General features: G+C 40.5%; 2 protein-coding genes across 2 annotated transcripts in view; one reads left to right on the top strand and one right to left on the bottom strand.

Moving 5' to 3' along the window:
• Positions 1-1,599, bottom strand: part of LOC139449644 (inverted formin-2-like) — a 55,023-nt gene extending 53,424 nt beyond the window's left edge. The window contains exon 1 of the mRNA XM_071231122.1: positions 942-1,599. Coding sequence (XP_071087223.1) covers positions 942-1,413 — 472 coding nt within the window. The 5' untranslated portion in view covers positions 1,414-1,599. The remainder of the gene's footprint in view (positions 1-941) is intronic.
• Positions 1,600-11,794: 10,195 nt separating this feature from the next.
• LOC139450750 (uncharacterized protein 6-like) lies at positions 11,795-16,240 on the top strand. The gene is made up of 5 exons (XM_071232572.1): positions 11,795-12,130; positions 13,279-13,461; positions 14,445-14,558; positions 14,881-15,055; positions 16,100-16,240. The coding sequence occupies exons 1-5, from the start codon at positions 11,990-11,992 to the stop codon at positions 16,189-16,191; spliced, it is 705 nt and encodes a 234-aa protein (XP_071088673.1). The 5' UTR covers positions 11,795-11,989; the 3' UTR covers positions 16,192-16,240.
• Positions 16,241-17,499: the final 1,259 nt, after the last annotated feature.

Raw genomic sequence — 17,499 nt, forward strand, 5'->3', positions numbered from 1 at the left:
ATTGCAAGTGTGTCGTGTTGCAGGTTGCTGTTAACCGAAACAAGAGGGTTTATTGACAAAACCGGGAGCCTACCCGTGGTGAATGTTAAGCACATTAAATTTCGTTCAAACATTGAAGGGACCGTTCAGTTGAGGGTTGGTTGCTAAGGATCCAGGTACTATCACAGTGTGTCGTACTTGTTCATATTAATTGTATTATGAATGCATGAAGTGGTGTAAAGTGTTTTGAAAAAGGATATTGTTGATTAATGTACAAGTTAGATAAGCTGATTGTGTTGTACACAATAGGCCCTTCTCGGTGAAACGGGAGAGCGACACCCATTCTACTATACTAATGCTGAGATCACTACTACTACTACTACTACTACTACTACTACTACTACTACTACTACTACTACTACTACTACTACCATCACCACCACCACCGCTACTACTACTACGTCTCATATTGCTTCTCCCACTACATATACTGCTGCTACTACTACTACTACTACTACTACTACTACTTCAGTTGTCAAATCTACTACTACTACTACTACTACTACCACCACCACCACTAGTACTACTACTACCATTTCTACTACTTCTACAAATAATTCTACTAGTTATACTACGTCTCATATTGCTTCTCCTACTACATATACTGCTGCTGCTGCTGCTACTACTACTACTACTACTACTACTACTACTACTACTACTACTACTACTACTACTACTACTACTACTACTACTACTATTTCAACGGCACACTATTGCAGCTGCTCCCACCACCACTACTACTTTTCCATTCAACACAAGACACGAACTACCCCGGTCAAGTGCTATCGCTGTAACAATACAACATCAACAATATCTAATAATAAAGTGTCATATATCGTGCTTGAACATGTCATATTTGTTTTCATACCCAACTGACAACCGAATGAATAACGCTGTCCTACCTGCAGCTAATCTCCGGCCGAATATATTGTCCTTCTTTCCCTTGAGTTTGAGCAGACAGTCCAGTCCACTCTGCGAGTTGACCACCTCCCTGACACACATAGCACACTCCATCCGTAGCACCATGTCGGACAAACTGACCCCCTTATAACTCGACAGGTTCTTCAGACACTGAAACAACAACCCCAGTCCGTCAAACTCTAGGAACTCTCTCATCCAGTCGCGGTCATTGGACTTAATGGCCTTTCTAAGTTTGGCCAAGTTTTGGACAGTTGGGTTCCGTATCCATAGCAGGAACTGGAGAGAATCCGAGTCCAGTTTGGAACCTTCGTTGTCTTCATCATCCGAATTGGCAAGATCAAGCCCCAAAACAAAGCCATCGGACCGGGCTCTCTTCCCTCGCTGTTTCTTGCGTTTAGCTGCCGCGAATCGCGTTGACCTTTGTACAGGTGGTGAGGTTGTGTCCCCGTTCATGATGACGGGTATTCCGAATGAACAGAGTCCACAATATCCAGGAGAGAAATAACACACTATAGTCACTTGGAGTACAAGCAACGAGACTCCCGCCGCTCAGACCGTGAGTTGTCCATCTGTCAGACACATGCTAGAGGGAGCAGTGTAGCGACGAGTTGCTTCCGCAGCCTCGCAGCAACTGGTCCGACTAAAGTCAGCTCTCACAAGCTATAAGGAGAAATTGTAATCAAATCCTCGCGTACAACCACCTCACTTCTCCTGTATCTTCGGCGGGCTGCACTCTCGCTGACTCCTGAAACACGTCAGACTGAATATAAGTGCCGGTCCGTCTCTGATTAGCGGTAAACTGTTTCTAAACTTCGCTTGTTTACCTACTGTCTTTAACAGTTTGCCGGACAAATACTTGCACACTGTACATACTGACAGTCGGTTCGACCAGCCCACAGAGAGTATTATCCACTTTGTGGATATATTTTGTTTTTCTTCACACTTCAGTAAATAGATCGAACTGCGTCTGTCCTGCATATCCAGCAGCGATAAATTAACGCGGTAGTTAAGGTTGTGTGAGGCTTTGTTAATGTTTTGCTTTTACGGTCTGTTGGTTGCATTGACATTCATCTAACTGCCAACACTGCTTTATGCCACCAGACATACATGGTCTCGGGGTAAAGGCAGTATAGTGTTATTTTATATATGGCCAGCGAGATAGTCCCGTGTGTACTGTGGGTGAAGGGGGGCCAGCGATCTTAGCGCTAAGCTGATCGTGACTGTCAAACTTTAACATAGACTTACGATTGTCGTAGCTCTAAGATCGCCTTGTGGAATACAAGCACTAATGTAAGAATGCATGTTGGTTGTCATGGGATTGCCCACACAGACACACCCCGTCCCCACACACGTAGCCTGCCCTAGCCGACCCCAATATTCAGGCAGTATGCCCTCACCCCACCTGTATTGTCCTAACCTACCCTGCACTGAGCCCTTCTTGACAGACTTACCCCCACTCCCACCCACTACCCCACCCCAACCCCCACCGACACGCGACACCCACCTGTTCTAATCATGTGACTTCTAACCTTGTATGATTGACCTACAGACACTCACCTCCTAAAGACGATCACTTGACCGGCAGAGAGTGCATGACGCCGAGCCTGATAGCGGGCGGTGTGATGTGAATGTACAGGTAGTGTCCGTACTATCTATATAAATATATGTATAGCAATATGGCGTCAGCGTCGACCTTGTAAACACTCATGTTCCCAGATAAACTATCCAATACCAACATGCAAGAACCAAGGCGGAATCAGAAAGCATTTTTAATAACTTTCACAAAGAATCCTTTGAAATCTGTGTGTCAGATACCGACACTATTAAACAAAGCAAAATATTTCCTTTTGAATAAGAGGGGTGTTCAGCATTAGCTATTATACCCTTTTATCCTTCACAGCACAAGGACAACAATTATATCAATTTCAGACGGAATAATAATTTAATATTTCCGACCCGCCAAGCTGACATGCATGCTCGTTCTACCTGTTCAATAGTTCCCTTTATTACCCAGTCATCATGGAAGAGATTTACATTCGAGTGTTGATATATTTGATATCAAAAGCCACGAGGGTGAAATTTTGATTTATTATCCAACATCATTATTCCAAATGTTTCAGTTTGTAGACAGTAATAAGCAGTGTCTTAAGTGTAAAAAGTACTGCTAACAGCTTTAAGCAGCAGAGCCATTAGTAACAACGACGTCACAATGGTCTGCAAAGCATTGTAATGTAATTTCATTGCAGCGATATCTACATTATGTATATTCTACAATGTAGATATCGCTTGATTTCACCCAAGCGATATCTCCTATGAGGGCCAGTTTTGGATGATAAATATATATTTCTCAAAATGTGCAATGACAATTCAAATTAAGCAGCAAAATTGTTTTCGTTCTTCTCTTCCAATTCCACCAATAGCAGCATATTTAAAATAATAATATATTATTCAACATCAAAACAACTTACGATAAGAGCTTGCTTAATTTCCTTAAGGGGTAACCACTGCATGCTGAATTAGGCTGTGCATTCGGTACTGACTTCAATTTATCATGTTTAAATCTCAAAATAGCCCAGCTCTACGTTGCAAACGTATTTAAAGCAGTATTTATCGCCTACACAAACACTGCTATTTTTTATTTATTTATTTATTTTTTTTAGACTTGTGTCACTTTTTTTAAATTTTATTTTTTATTGTTCCCAGAGTTGGAGATTAATACAGTATTCCGTCAAAAAAATATTTCGGATAGCATGGATGGCACAATACACTCATTAAAAAAATAAAGGGTTGGACAAACACACACTACTAATTGCTTGTGTTACCGGTGGTGCCGTTGTTGACGCTGCTACTACTTGAGATAGTCTTACTAAAGTGAAAAAGTATTACCTATTTGCACATATTTGAAATTCAATTCGAAATATCTAGATATTTGTAAGATCGTCTGCATGTCCAAACCGGGTTCAAACGTAATTTCCGACCATAATGCATTAGGGGCTAGTCACGTGACCCCTTTTGGAAACCATACCATGTGTTAAAGATATATTGAAAGCTCTTGGAAATGTGCATTCGACAGTGTCACTAAAATATATAAAAACTACCAAAATCATGACTTTATAGCCATTTGAACTTATAAATAAAATACAGTTTCGTTTTTAACTGTCTATCAGTAACCCCTTATACTTCAAGACCAATGTCGAAAACTCTTGAGACCTTGGGTAGTAATCTCAATACAGACAAAGAAAGGTCAGGGGGTGTTAGTACAAAGAGCAAAGCATATAGTCCACGCGCACATATTTAAACTGTGCGCAGAACGTTTTCCAAAGTTACATACTATTAGACATCCTAAGGGTATTATTGACCTATTCCAATGGAATCATCAGGGTAATTCCGATACGACCAATATTCGAAAATATTTGTTGTAACCCCCAGCTGTTACTAACGATATGTTTATAACAAGGTTACAAGAGTAGTCCCCCTTGGTTTTACCAACATAGTATGACACATTTTGTCATTTTCAGATGTTTTGTTTGTTTGTTTACCGCCGCAATAAGCAATATTCCAGCTATATGATCTGTAAATAATCGAGTCTGGACCAGACAATACAGTGATTGATACCATTATCATCGATCTACTTAGGGATACAATGGCCTGCATCAACCAAGTCAGCGAGCCTGACCACCCGATTCCGTTAGTCGGCCCTTAGGACAAGCTTAGTCGCCTGTTATGGCAAGCATGGGTTATTGAACTAGCAGGTTTTCAATATTGATTGTAATCATTTTATCTGCATGTAGTTATGCTCAACTTGTGAAAGTTGCCAGAACCCCTTCGCAGTACCAGAAAGTCTATCTTTTATAGACTCTGGTAGTACCTCCATGGCTGCAAACATTGACTAGTCGCATGGGTCAAGATTCTTAATAGGAGCATGCGCGTGTTATACACCATGGCAACAGTGTTTCAGCCAATCAGCGGCCTGTGGAATGTGCACGTGGACGTCACAGCCACATATGCATAGTTGAAATGCTTGCCGTAAATTCTCAAATAGAGAACCGTATAATATGAAAGTTTTAGGCATCAAAATGTTTGCACTAATGCCTCAGCAGGTGATCGCGATTCACCATATTTTATATCCTCCCGAAAGTCTTTATCCCACGTTATTCAAAGATTTTGGCTGCCAGGCCCTACATCCTACTCAACCAAACCTCCCAATTGTCAGACGGCCCCTTTGTCGTACGGCTTATACCGAGACTACCTGTTTACCCCAGTCTAAAGTGGAACAGCCCTACACAAATGACAGAACCAAAATAAGGTATTTGGAGGAAATATTTATTATACATTTATATTACTAACAAATTTAAACATAATATAAAACATGTTTCATTAATGTGACAGAATTTTCATATTATCATATCATTATCAACATATTCATCAATATGAATCACAGTTCATAACAAATCGGTCCTTAACAGTTGACAGCTTCAGCAAATGTCCAAATGCGAATGTGCAATTGTGCACTGTGTCGGATTCCTGTGGGCATCTCAGCTGCTCAACGGGAACACACCAGGATCTCCTCATATTCACCGTCTGCGCAGAGTAGGAATCTTCTGTCATCCTTGGTAGTGGCCCACTGCCCATCAACGTCTTCTGGCGTCTGGCGTCTGCATTGTAGATCGCCTGGAGTGAATACTGACAGACTACATTGCACGTGGGATCATACTCATGTTATGGAGAAGTTAAACTCTTTAATGCGTTCATATTCGTTCTAAAATTATATTAAGCGAAAGGTCCAGGGTTCGATCCCCGACCGCGTCATACCTAAAGACGTTAAAAGATGGTACCCTTATGAGTTGGGTACACATATCCATTGTGAGTTTTAGTATTGATAAAGTTTCTGTTTTGTATGAAAATTAACTGCAAGAGCATACCTTGTCACAGTGCTTTTTGTGACCGAGTCTGAGGCGTGAGATGGCTGCATCAACTCTCCTTTCGTTCGAGTATGATTTGGGCTTTTGGTGGATCTTGGGTTGAATTTTGTATAGCCATCTGCCGATCCTACTTGCGTCCCACTGGGCTTGCCATCTTTGGGCTATGGAGGCTTTGATTTTGCGTTTTGTCTCTAGTTTACTTAAGGGAATAGGCTATATCTCCGCTTTGTCTAGAGCTAGCTTCGCCTCTGCTTCTGCTTTTTCATTTCCGTGAATATCTATGTGAGACGGGATACGACATAGCTCCACCTATTTCCCTTGTTCCGATAATTATGTATATATATATATATTGCTCACTGTTTGGTCTCGAGTTTCAGTTTCTGCCGCTGATGGCCTGAAGTGCACTTAGCGAGTCTGAAAGGACGACTGCCTTTGCTTCCGGGAGTTCCGGTATGAGCTTGAGTGCATGATGAATTGCCTCCAATTCAGCCGTGAATACTGACTGACCATCTGGCAGGCGAATCTTATGTGCTTGAGGTTTGAAACTATGGATGTGGACCCTGTAACAAGCAGTGTTGTTAATAGGACTTTTGGATCCATCAGTGCATATGGACCCAGCTGTCCCAGGTAGTTTGAAGTTTAGTGATGGCTACTGATCTATCTTCACGAGGGAGTGAGAGAGAGAAGAAATTTCATCGTATTTTTGTGATATTTCAGCCATGTAAGATCGAGCTGTTTGTCTACAATAAGGGATATGGTATTCCATATAAGGGATAATATATTCATTCTAAAATCTGTGCATGATTATTTCACCAAAACGAATCGATTATCGGAACAATATGTACTAGTATATACAGGTATATGACTTGGATTCAGTGTTATATGGAAATGCTACAACATCTGCCAGTACTAACCTTGCTATTGTACAATCTGTCCATTGTAAAATCTAAACATTTCTTCTTTACGATCACGTCAGTCAAATAGTTGTTTGGATGTGTGATATGCTGGTATGCTGTTTGCTTATATACCGATATATGTATGTGTGTATTTGTGTATTTGTGTATTTGTGTGTGACTTGTATATTCGAATCATAATATTTGCAACAATAGGTACAATTAATCTAAATTTATTACTTTATGTACTGTTTACTCTTATTAATTGTTAAATATCCTTTGTATGGAGAGGTGTTTAAATAAGTTTAACCTGTTCACCAATCCCATTCCCTTTTCTTGGAAATAAATATTGTTTAAATCATATACGTGTGTATATATATGTATTTATTTATAATTGTCTACAGTGTGATGTTCTGAAAAAGTGTATCATTCATGTGTGTACTGAAGAGGTTTCAAGCAGGCATTAAGCCAATTCATTCATGGACATAAAATATTGATTTAACTAAACAGTGTTCAGGAAACTCTGGTAGTCCAGCAAAAATGTTTTTTGGCATTATTTAGAAAATGTTATTTTAAAAAATAAAATCCAAGACTAACCTCCCCATCCTCCCTCCCTCTTAGCCCTGCATTAGAAAATGAAATGGTCCACCCCTCAGATGTGCAAAGGAGTATCTGTATATATTGAGGGTAGTAACTAAGTAACAAACTAATATCCATCATGGCGACAATGAGACACTTCATACAACACAACATCCAACATCTGTTGAAGACTTACTTGCTCTATGTAAAGCTAAATGGATGAACAACTTCTTTATTACAATTATCTTATCCTTACTTTCTACTTCAACTTCAAAATGCCTCCCTGGGACGTAACGTGCTCTTTGACAGTATATTGACAACCACGCACATTCTGACACGCTCTCCAAAAATATCTTTTTATGATCCAGATATTGAAGCGCCCGTAAAAGGTGATTTTTTTACGTTGACTACCGTGTCATCATTTTGATGAATATTTACACAACGTAAAAGCACAAGTGTCTCAGTCAGGAATTCATTGTTAAGACACCTGGCCCAATACCTCTGTTAGTTCTCACCACGCGAATTCGATATGTAACGGTTCAGGGGGTGGGTATTTGGGTACAGCTTTAGGTAGCGAATTGTGGATCACTCCCAATACAACTAACCACACAGTTTTAATTATTTAACTTTTCAATAATAATTTCACAATTAAGAATTGCACAATAACATTTATTACATTACAAGAATATAATTATTCTTTTCAGTATTTCATTCAGTTAGGAAAAAGTACAAGAAATATAAAATACTTGAATGTCAACTCACATATCTCGGCTCGAACCGGCTATCACTCTCTCGTCTCAGAAAATCTACAACCGATCAAACTGTCAACAAAGTGACGTCTTACCGGAAGTAATCTCTCTCACGAGGTTACGGTCGGTGGAACGTGGTGATATTGCAAACCACCAGTGACAGAAGTTATTTTACTTCGTGGTCACGGCTATGTAGTAATACACAATGCATTTAGATGGACTAGATGCACTTTTCTAGCCATACAAGGCAGATTTAAGCCATAATGCTACAAGAAGTAGTTTCGTGGAACAGACTCACGAAGATAGGTGACGTCACACGAACTATCACGTTGCCAAATCGAAACAGGTGATTTAGAACGTGTTCACGTTTTGTTTTTGCACATTTAACAAACAGTCAGTAAGATCAGTGGTGATATACGTTAATTCATGTAGCAATAACGTATATCTTTACGGTAGTATCAGCGGTAGAAACTAACAGTTTCAGTCCACTAGTCCTTATATATGTTGATGTTTTCAGTAGTTGCATTATGTCTGTATCGCGTGTACCATCGACAGAAACGGGGGCCGAGCTGACCTTGACACCATGTGTTTACAAATTGTAATTGTAACGCTAGATGTCGTGGCCACACTTTTGAAATCTCCATTTGCGACAAAATGTGACAGTTAGGGCAAGTCACTCACACTGTCAGGTAGTTTGAGCAATCACACATGACTCTTAGTCATTTCGTATGAAAAAGGTAGCAGTTATTTGTCTGAACGGGCGAGTATGTAGGACAACCGGTAAACAAAAAAACGCGGCACAGATGCAAACGTGCCCTGTCGATCACTTCGGGCTTGGCCATTCAATGTTTAGGTTTTGATCATGAATCTCCTGCCCATAAATATACACTATACCAACTTAATATTAACGGTAATAGCTATCTTTCCATATCTTTGATTTGAATATTTTCTGTAAATCAGCATCATAAACAAAAAGACAATCAGCTCAGTCGGTTGGTATGTAGCGCCGTGCTAAATCGCCACGACACACAGTCGATAAACATATGCAATACTTGATCAAAAAACTTCCGTGGCCGACTAAACGTCAGTACTCTTACGCCAATAACTGAACAGTGGGGACTAGCAAATCTTTCTGACCAGTCCGATCAGATTTCCTTTTCAAATTGGCTGTCTGATATAATAATAGTTACGTGTATGTGACGTGTGCATAATAAAAAAATGCCTTCATTCCCATGAAGTTCAACATGGCAGAAAACGATCGAGAAGAGCGGTAACCACATTACTAATCTCGCTATATTTAGCAATCCGTAGCACTGCATAAAATATGAGTTACACGATATTAACGTTGAGATGATTAGGGAGATGATGGTTATAAATTCATTCAATGAACGTCATAAATGTAATGGAAATATACACTGTCGAGCTGTCGTTTTCTCATGTGTTCCGACCATTCCGCCATTACCGATAGTCGATAAAAATATACAAAACGTGTAAATAAACTTGTTCATAAAGGATTGAACAGAATTGTATTTACGTGAATAAGTATACAGTTGGGGAAAATATGTCTTTCTGACCACTCAGGTCATATTTCTTTCTTATGAACAAGGATTTTGTCTCAAAATATTTACGTGTTTGTGACATGGGTGCATCATCAAAATTCGCCGTCATTCGCTTGGAGTTCAAACATGGCAGAAAAAGGCCGAGAAGAGCGGTAGCTACTTTACTAATCTCGCCATATTTCGCAATCCTTATTATTATATAAAGTATGAGTTACACGATGTTAAAGCTAAGATGATTGGGGTGACGATGGTTATAGTTTTGACTTTGCACACTCAGTGTTAAATGTCAAAATTCACAGTTTAAAAAGGGCATTTTCTCGGGACCATATATGGTCCCCTGGCACTATGCGGGTGTAAAAAGTGAGGGACCATATATGGTCCCGTGGCACCAAGAGGGTTAACATATAGCAAAACACTTTAAAATGACAAATTTCTACTAGTCCTTATGATACTTTACTATTGGACAGTTTGGTCAGGACTACAGGACTAGTGCCAATTTCTAACCCTGTAGTGTGCTGTATCACATACAATATGTACAATATGATTCATCTCACTGTCTACTGACCGAAATATACAAAAGGCTTGTACATTACAATGGCCAATACATTCTTTGACCAGCTGAAGACTGAAAACGTCTTTGAGGATAAGACATGTGGATGACCAACTTCTTTATTACAATTAGGAGCGACGTTTTGGTGTAGGTTCTAACACCGTTAAGGGCGGTCGGGTAGCCTAGTGGTTAAAGCGTTCGCTCGTCACGCCGAAGACCCGGGTTCGATTCCCGACATGGGTACAATGTGTGAAGCCCATATCTGGTGTCCCCTGCCGTGATATTGCTGGAATATTGCTAAAAGCGGCGTAACACCGTTAACAAGAAAGTAAGGTGCAGAGTATGCTTGAGGAGCATACAGTAGTATACAAGTTTGAGGTACCTTTTGCTTACCATAAACCCATCAAAGATTCCAGTCGTAATCCTCGTTTGAACTACTGGCTTCGCCTGTAAGGACTTTTGACCGTATTTCACATGTCTTGTGTACGTAACAGGCCTCTCCACTCCACTGTAACCACACCCCAATCTAATCAACTGTATAACCTGTACCTTATGCATGTAGATACGCTTCTCACCCATACTCTGTACTTCATTGGTACCACTTCACTTGCTTGCTAACGATGTTAGAACCTACACCGAAACGTCGCCCCATAATGTAATAAAGAGTGACTGAGTATGGTTTTACGCCGCCTTTAGCAATACCACGGCAGGGGGCACCAGAAATGGGCTTCACACATTGTACCCATGTTGGGAATCGAACCCGGGTCTTCGGCGTGACGAGCGAACGCTGCAATAAAAAAGTTGTTCATCCATATATATTATTCTTACTGAAGACTGAAACTTCACGTTAGTGGATGCAAGAACCAAAACATACGTTCATTGACAGCTTCTTTTCTACATCATATATAGAAAGAAACCTACTAGCATTTTGTGTCCTTTTACTTACTTACTTACTTACTTACTTTGGAGATTTAACGTGCGCTTTCCGACTGATGCGTATTTCGCACACGGGCCCGGCCAGGCCATTTAATGTGTTTCCGAAAGGGGCGAAAGTGGTGTGTGCAACCCAAGAGGGGGCTTTAGGGGTTGCTTATGTAGAATTTTGGAATTTTGAGATTTGGAATAGATGCCGATGGGGTTGGGGAGGAGAACTCAGGGAGCTGGGTATGGTGGATGTTTGTTTGTTTATGTGATTTTGATTTGGTAGATTATAGTGTTTTTAGATGCGTTTTATTAGTTCCGTTTTGATTAAGAATACGCCTAAGGCCTTGAAGTTTTCTAGTTTATTTTGTGGGTTTAGTATTGCTTCTAGAGTGAGCCTTGTTTAGATTGAGCTCGGTGGTTTGTAATGCGGTTCGATGTGTTAGGTTGTGTGTGCAGTGGATGAGTGTGTGTTCTGGGGTTTCTAGTTGTTTGCAGTGTGTCCTATTTCCATAGCGTTAATTTTATGGAACTTGACATCCCTGCCGAAAAGACAAGCGTAAGATTACAGCCCAATTAGCACGCTTACATTAACATGATTAATTCGTTTAACTAAACCAGTCTGAGCGGTCTTCACGTGCTGACACGTCAATTCGCTCGAGACTCATTGTTTTAAGCCAGACAGCTCAAGACACGTTCCTTAATGCGAGTATTCAACAAACAGCTCACTCCAAGCTGAAGTCGTAATTAAGTGCCCGTGCTGAGACAAGGATCTTTATAAGGACAGCAACAACTGCTCAAGTCATTCACTTCAGATTAAAGTTTTAAAGGACCATTTTATATTACTTTAGTTAAAATGAATGTTACTTCTGTTTTATTGATACTTATTTGCGTGGGTTTCACTTCCTCTCATCAACATGGCCCCCACGGCGGGAGACGAAGCGGCGGAAGAAAAGACAGACGGTATGGGATGAAATTCGGGCGACTACAGCGCGAGGTTTGTACTTTAATTCACTTGTGGGTCCCTTTGTATTTGAACCTTTGGAAATGTATGAAACTTTATTTCATGCTTTCACACAAACGTATCTCTCTAATGTGATGTTTAGTTTTATTTATAAAATGAAGCGTGTGTAATGATGTGTTCTTTGGGAGTGTGTGATATTTGACGCAGTAAAAGACTAAGTATATATACTTCGGGGGCCGAAATCAGTTTCATCAGAACCGCTCGTACAATCTCCATCGTCATCATCATCATCAAGTGAGTGAGTATGGTTTTACGCCGTTTTTAGCAATATTCCAGCAACATCACGGCGGGGAACACCAGAAATGAGCTTCACACATTGTACCCATGTCGGGAATCGAACCCGAGTCTTCGGCGTGACGAGCGAACGCTTTAACCACTAGGCTACCCGACCGCCCCATCATCATCAAGTATTTTCTCATTACGGATGAATGTAAATGACCACATTTGATGTGTTTATTTTCACACGTGTTTTTATACTTTATGTGTTATATGTACTCAGACGTTCTAGACACCATCAGGGGCACGGGTGGCCTAGTTGCGTCACTTGGGCATGCCAGAAACCAATGATTGTGTGTTCGAAGCCCGGTTCGCCCTGATTATGTTTCTAGGTTTGTCAGCACCATACCCGTGCTCGTGGGTTTCGGTAAAATGCTAAACGTCTAAAACCTGCATCATTTCGGACTTTCCTCCCACATTAACCTGACACACCGTGATATAACTGGAATACTGTTGAAAGCGGCGTTAAACCCAACTCACTCACTCAGTCCGTGGGCCATCAAGTCGGATACTGCATATTTATGACTTTTATGTCTTGTTTTTGTCTGTCGTCCAATATGTGACTCGGATATGTCGAGTGAGTGAGTAGTTTTACCCCGCCTTTTTTTGCAATATTCCACCAATATAACGACGGGGGACACCATAAATGGGCTTCACACATTGTACCCATGTCGGGAATCGAACCCGCGTCTTCGGCGTGACGAGCGAACGCTTTAACCACTAGGCTACCCGACCGCCCCTAACGGTGTTAGAACCTACACCAAAACGTCGCTCCTTATTGTAATAAAGAAATTGGTCATCCACATGTCTTATTTCACGAGGCTTATGTTTCTCTCCCTTCACAGCATGGCAGCGCGGGGGGCTTGTACAACTGGACTCGTCAAGTCACGGAAGACGTCACGGTTACGGAGAGAGCGTATGTCATCAGAGCGACCAAAACAATTTATCTCAAGTCCAAGGACAGATTGCTAGAAAACGTCAATATACAGGGATCTTCCTCGGTGTACGACTACAAGAATGTAAACAATGTAAGAATGTAGCAGGTTTTCTTTCTCCTGGCCTTGGTGGTTTGAAAACATGAAGGATGGTCGTGCTGTGCTGTGCTGTGCTGTGCTGTGCATTGTGCTGGGCCAACCTCCTATTCTGAAACGTGTAGAGGTCGAGGCTTCTATTACCGTATTACACGTATTGACTACATTTGGTCGTTTACTACTTATATAGTAGACACGCGAAGATCCGTGTTAGAAATGGTCTTCAGCAACCCATGCTTGTCGTAAGGGGCGACTAACGGGATCGGGTGGTCAGGCTCGCTGACTTGGTTGATGCTTGTCATCGTATCCCAAATGAGTAGATTGATGGTTATAATGGCAATCATTGGATTGTCTGGTCTCTCCTTCATATAGTTGGAATATTGCTGATTGCGACGTTAATCAACAAACAAACTGATGTATTTATCTAATTCATAACCAACTGATAACCTAATTAGACAATTGTGTCAATATTCACGAAAAACTCGACAGCGTCTAGAGGGCAAAGCCCTCACGATGAACTCACATGTATATCTTGGGGATATTCTTGGCTAGGATAGTCTCCGCTTGGCCATGTCTTAAAAGATCAATTGAGGATCGGTTGTCCAAAATGTGTGACCTGTTTTGGGCGTCATCACAACCCTAGACTAACACTTAGTCTCTGAAAATATATATTTTGGGCAGAAATGAATAACTCCATTTAAACTGAAAATGAGCCCCACTGAGATGGGAGATTGTGAGGCAAATCTAGACTTGCTTCGTTTAGGGCTTCAGCATTACAGAAAAAGCTGGACGGAAGGAAAAATAACATGTTTCAGGGATTGTGAGACAGTATATCACAACCTGACAAAGAGGATCAATGCTCATCAACCTCCATTGTGTCTGCCCAAACTCGGTTAACACACTACAGTGATATAAGGAATTATGATTACGGCTTTAAATAACACTCACCCGCCCACTCACTCCATCCCCTCTGTTTACAGAAGCAGGCTGCCGTGAAGCTCCGAATGAATGGGAGGAAGTTTTGTTTCCTCATCCCCGGGTCCATCGTCCATCATGGGTTTAAGTTTTCGGTCCATGACATCACGAGGCGAAATGTAGGTAGCATTTATTAATTCAACATAACTAATTAATTCCATGATGTTTATGATATTAGTTAATTTTAGTTGGCTATAATTTTTTATGTAGATAATTGAATTAAAGACTATGTAGTATTCTTAATAGCTTTTGCAGACAATTTCATCCGGGTGTTCACTTATAAAGACGGTTTACTTCCGGTTAAACGGTGTTTCGTTCTGAACAAATGACAGATCACGAACAATTCTTCTAGGTTTTCTTGGAAACCATTTAAGCGAAATGATAGTTGCATAGGGATTCATGGTTCGACAAAGCAACCTGATAAAATCGTATATTTTCCAGGTGGTCTCGCCTACAGTGAAGGTTGAAGATTTCATCATGACTGGAGTCGGTCCGATGACGCGCCAGGATGTCAAGACACTCAGTACCACGCACCCGACATTGTCGAAGTTCTGTAGTCGCTCTCGCGACGATCGCGTTGTTGACATTGTAGACGCAAGGACTGTGGTGCATGCGGGTAATTATTCTTCTTATTATTTATTTGTATTTTATTTTGGAGAAGAAAACTTATCCTGCCAAATTTACCTTTAATCTTTGGACTCTTTTGTATCAAAATGTGAATTGAAGTTTAAGCAATCACGTATTCAAGCTGAAAATCCTATTGATTTATCTCCTGTAACAAATGAACCAAATTTATATTACTGACGTGTTTAGCGTCACGGTTGATCTATGGTATTGAAATATTCACAATAACAGCTATGTAACTGAAGTATCTACCGTAATGGTTGAACTATTTTACTGAATAATGCAACATAACGGTTGAACTATATTATTGAATTATGCAACGTAATGGTTGAACTATATAAATGAATTATGCAACGTAATGGTTGAACTATATTATTGAATTATGCAACGTAATGGTTGAACTATATTATTGAATTATGCAACGTAACGGTTGAACTATATTATTGAAATATGCAACGTAATGGTTGAACTATATTATTGAATTATGCAACGTAATGGTTGAACTATATTATTGAATTATGCAACGTAATGGTTGAACTATATTATTGAATTATGCAACGTAACGGTTGAACTATATAAATGAATTATGCAACGTAACGGTTGAACTATATTATTGAAATATGCAACGTAACGGTTGAACTATATTGTTGAATTATGCAACGTAATGGTTGAACTATATTACTGAATTATACAATGTAACGGTTGAACTATTATTTATATTATTCAAGTATCTGCTGTAAGTACCCGCCTAAACCCGAGTATAACCAGTTACTACATTGTAGTAGGATATAGCGAATAGGTGGTTGTAACGAACCAATTTTCAGTATCCAAGAACTGGTATTTGATACTATTATATATTCTTGGCCATAACGAACTGATTTAGGACTGATGCGGAGTTGACTGTTATTGATTATGTCAGTTACACACGTATTGATCACACTGAACCATTATCGGATATGTAATATGACCACACCAGGACACGGGTACGTTAATATCTAAGGGACATAACTCTAAATCTGCACGTGTTATCTTTCAGACACAGATCTTACCGGAGCTGTTCCAATAACGGTGCTGACGCTCGGAGGCAAGGTCACCATCTACATCAAGCCGTCACTTAAAATTGACTGATCCCACAACTGATCCCGAACATGGGTTATCCCCCTTTGTAACGTCTTTTCTCCCCACAATATTGCAAAACAGTAAAATAGATTCGTTGTTTTCAAGCATCGACATCTTTTGCTGATATCTAGCATCTGCAGAGTTTTGATACAAAATGTTGTACCCAAAAAGAAATCTACATATGTGTTAATATAAGTTGACATACAAGCTGTTATTTCCTGAATGTATTTTATATGCATTGTCCAGATTTTATATTGAAACCTGTCAGATATATATTTTACGTTATATTTTGATAAATCATATTCACGTACTGGTATTTCACGTTTTGTGTTATTTATTGTAGTCGAAGAAATATGCGCTGTTCAATACATTATCTGTGTGTCATCTAGTATCAGAGGCGTGTATTCGCGAAGACATTCCACATAATATATGTATTAATCAAACGCACGCACGCACGCACGCACATTCACACACACGCACACACACACACACACGGTTATGTAGAACCCCAAGGGACTGTTGAAAGTACGGGATGTGGTGACAAGCATAGTCGCCTTCTTTTGGTAAGACGCGGTCAGGGAATCGAACCATCAACCTTCCGCTCTCGGGGCTGACGCTCTACCTCTGGACAACGGAGGCGGTCTAAACATGGACAGATGGAAGACAGAAAAGGAACATGTCGAAAATGCATAGATGTTTATTTGTGTAAGAAACTACACGCAGTGGTCGACTGGCTGTTCAACACTTTTATCGGCTAGAAAAATAGAAAGTTTTTAAGCAACTCTGCGGATTTTTAATTTCGACTGAGAGTCCACGTTTAATCAGCTAATATCGAAACCATCTCAATACCCGGCAACACCACTCCGCAATATTCAGTTGGTCTTATAACATACAGTCCCCGTTCCACAGAGCGGCCTTAGCTGTGGTAATTCAATGTTGAAGTATGTGTGCGAGTTACGGCCTTAGCGCTACGACTGTCGTCAATCAATGTTGAAGTATGTGTGCGAGTTACGACCTTAGCGCTACGACTGTCGTCAATCAATGTTGAAGTATGTGTGCGAGTTACGGCCTTAGCGCTACGACTGTCGTCAATCAATGTTGAAGTATGTGTGCGAGTTACGACCTTAGCGCTACGACTGTCGTCAATCAATGTTGAAGTATGTGTGCGAGTTACGGCCTTAGCGCTACGACTGTCGTCAATCATTGTTGAAGTATGTGTGCGAGTTACGGCCTTAGCGCTACGACTGTCGTCATTCAATGTTGAAGTATGTGTGCGAGTTACGACCTTAGCGCTACGACTGTCGTCAATCAATGTTG

This window comes from Haliotis cracherodii, unplaced genomic scaffold (assembly GCF_022045235.1).
Source record: "Haliotis cracherodii isolate W230 unplaced genomic scaffold, xgHalCrac1.p SCAF_8, whole genome shotgun sequence".
NCBI classification, from domain to species: Eukaryota; Metazoa; Mollusca; class Gastropoda; order Lepetellida; family Haliotidae; genus Haliotis; species Haliotis cracherodii.

What these genes read in the sequence shown, in the direction of transcription:
- LOC139450750 (XM_071232572.1), top strand. Translation starts at nt 11,990, where the DNA reads ATGAATGTTACTTCTGTTTTATTGATACTTATTTGCGTGGGTTTCACT. An exon ending in TCGGGCGACTACAGCGCGAG is followed by an intron (nt 12,131 to 13,278) that starts GTTTGTACTTTA and finishes CTCCCTTCACAG; the next exon opens with CATGGCAGCGCGGGGGGCTT. An exon ending in ATGACATCACGAGGCGAAAT is followed by an intron (nt 14,559 to 14,880) that starts GTAGGTAGCATT and finishes TATATTTTCCAG; the next exon opens with GTGGTCTCGCCTACAGTGAA.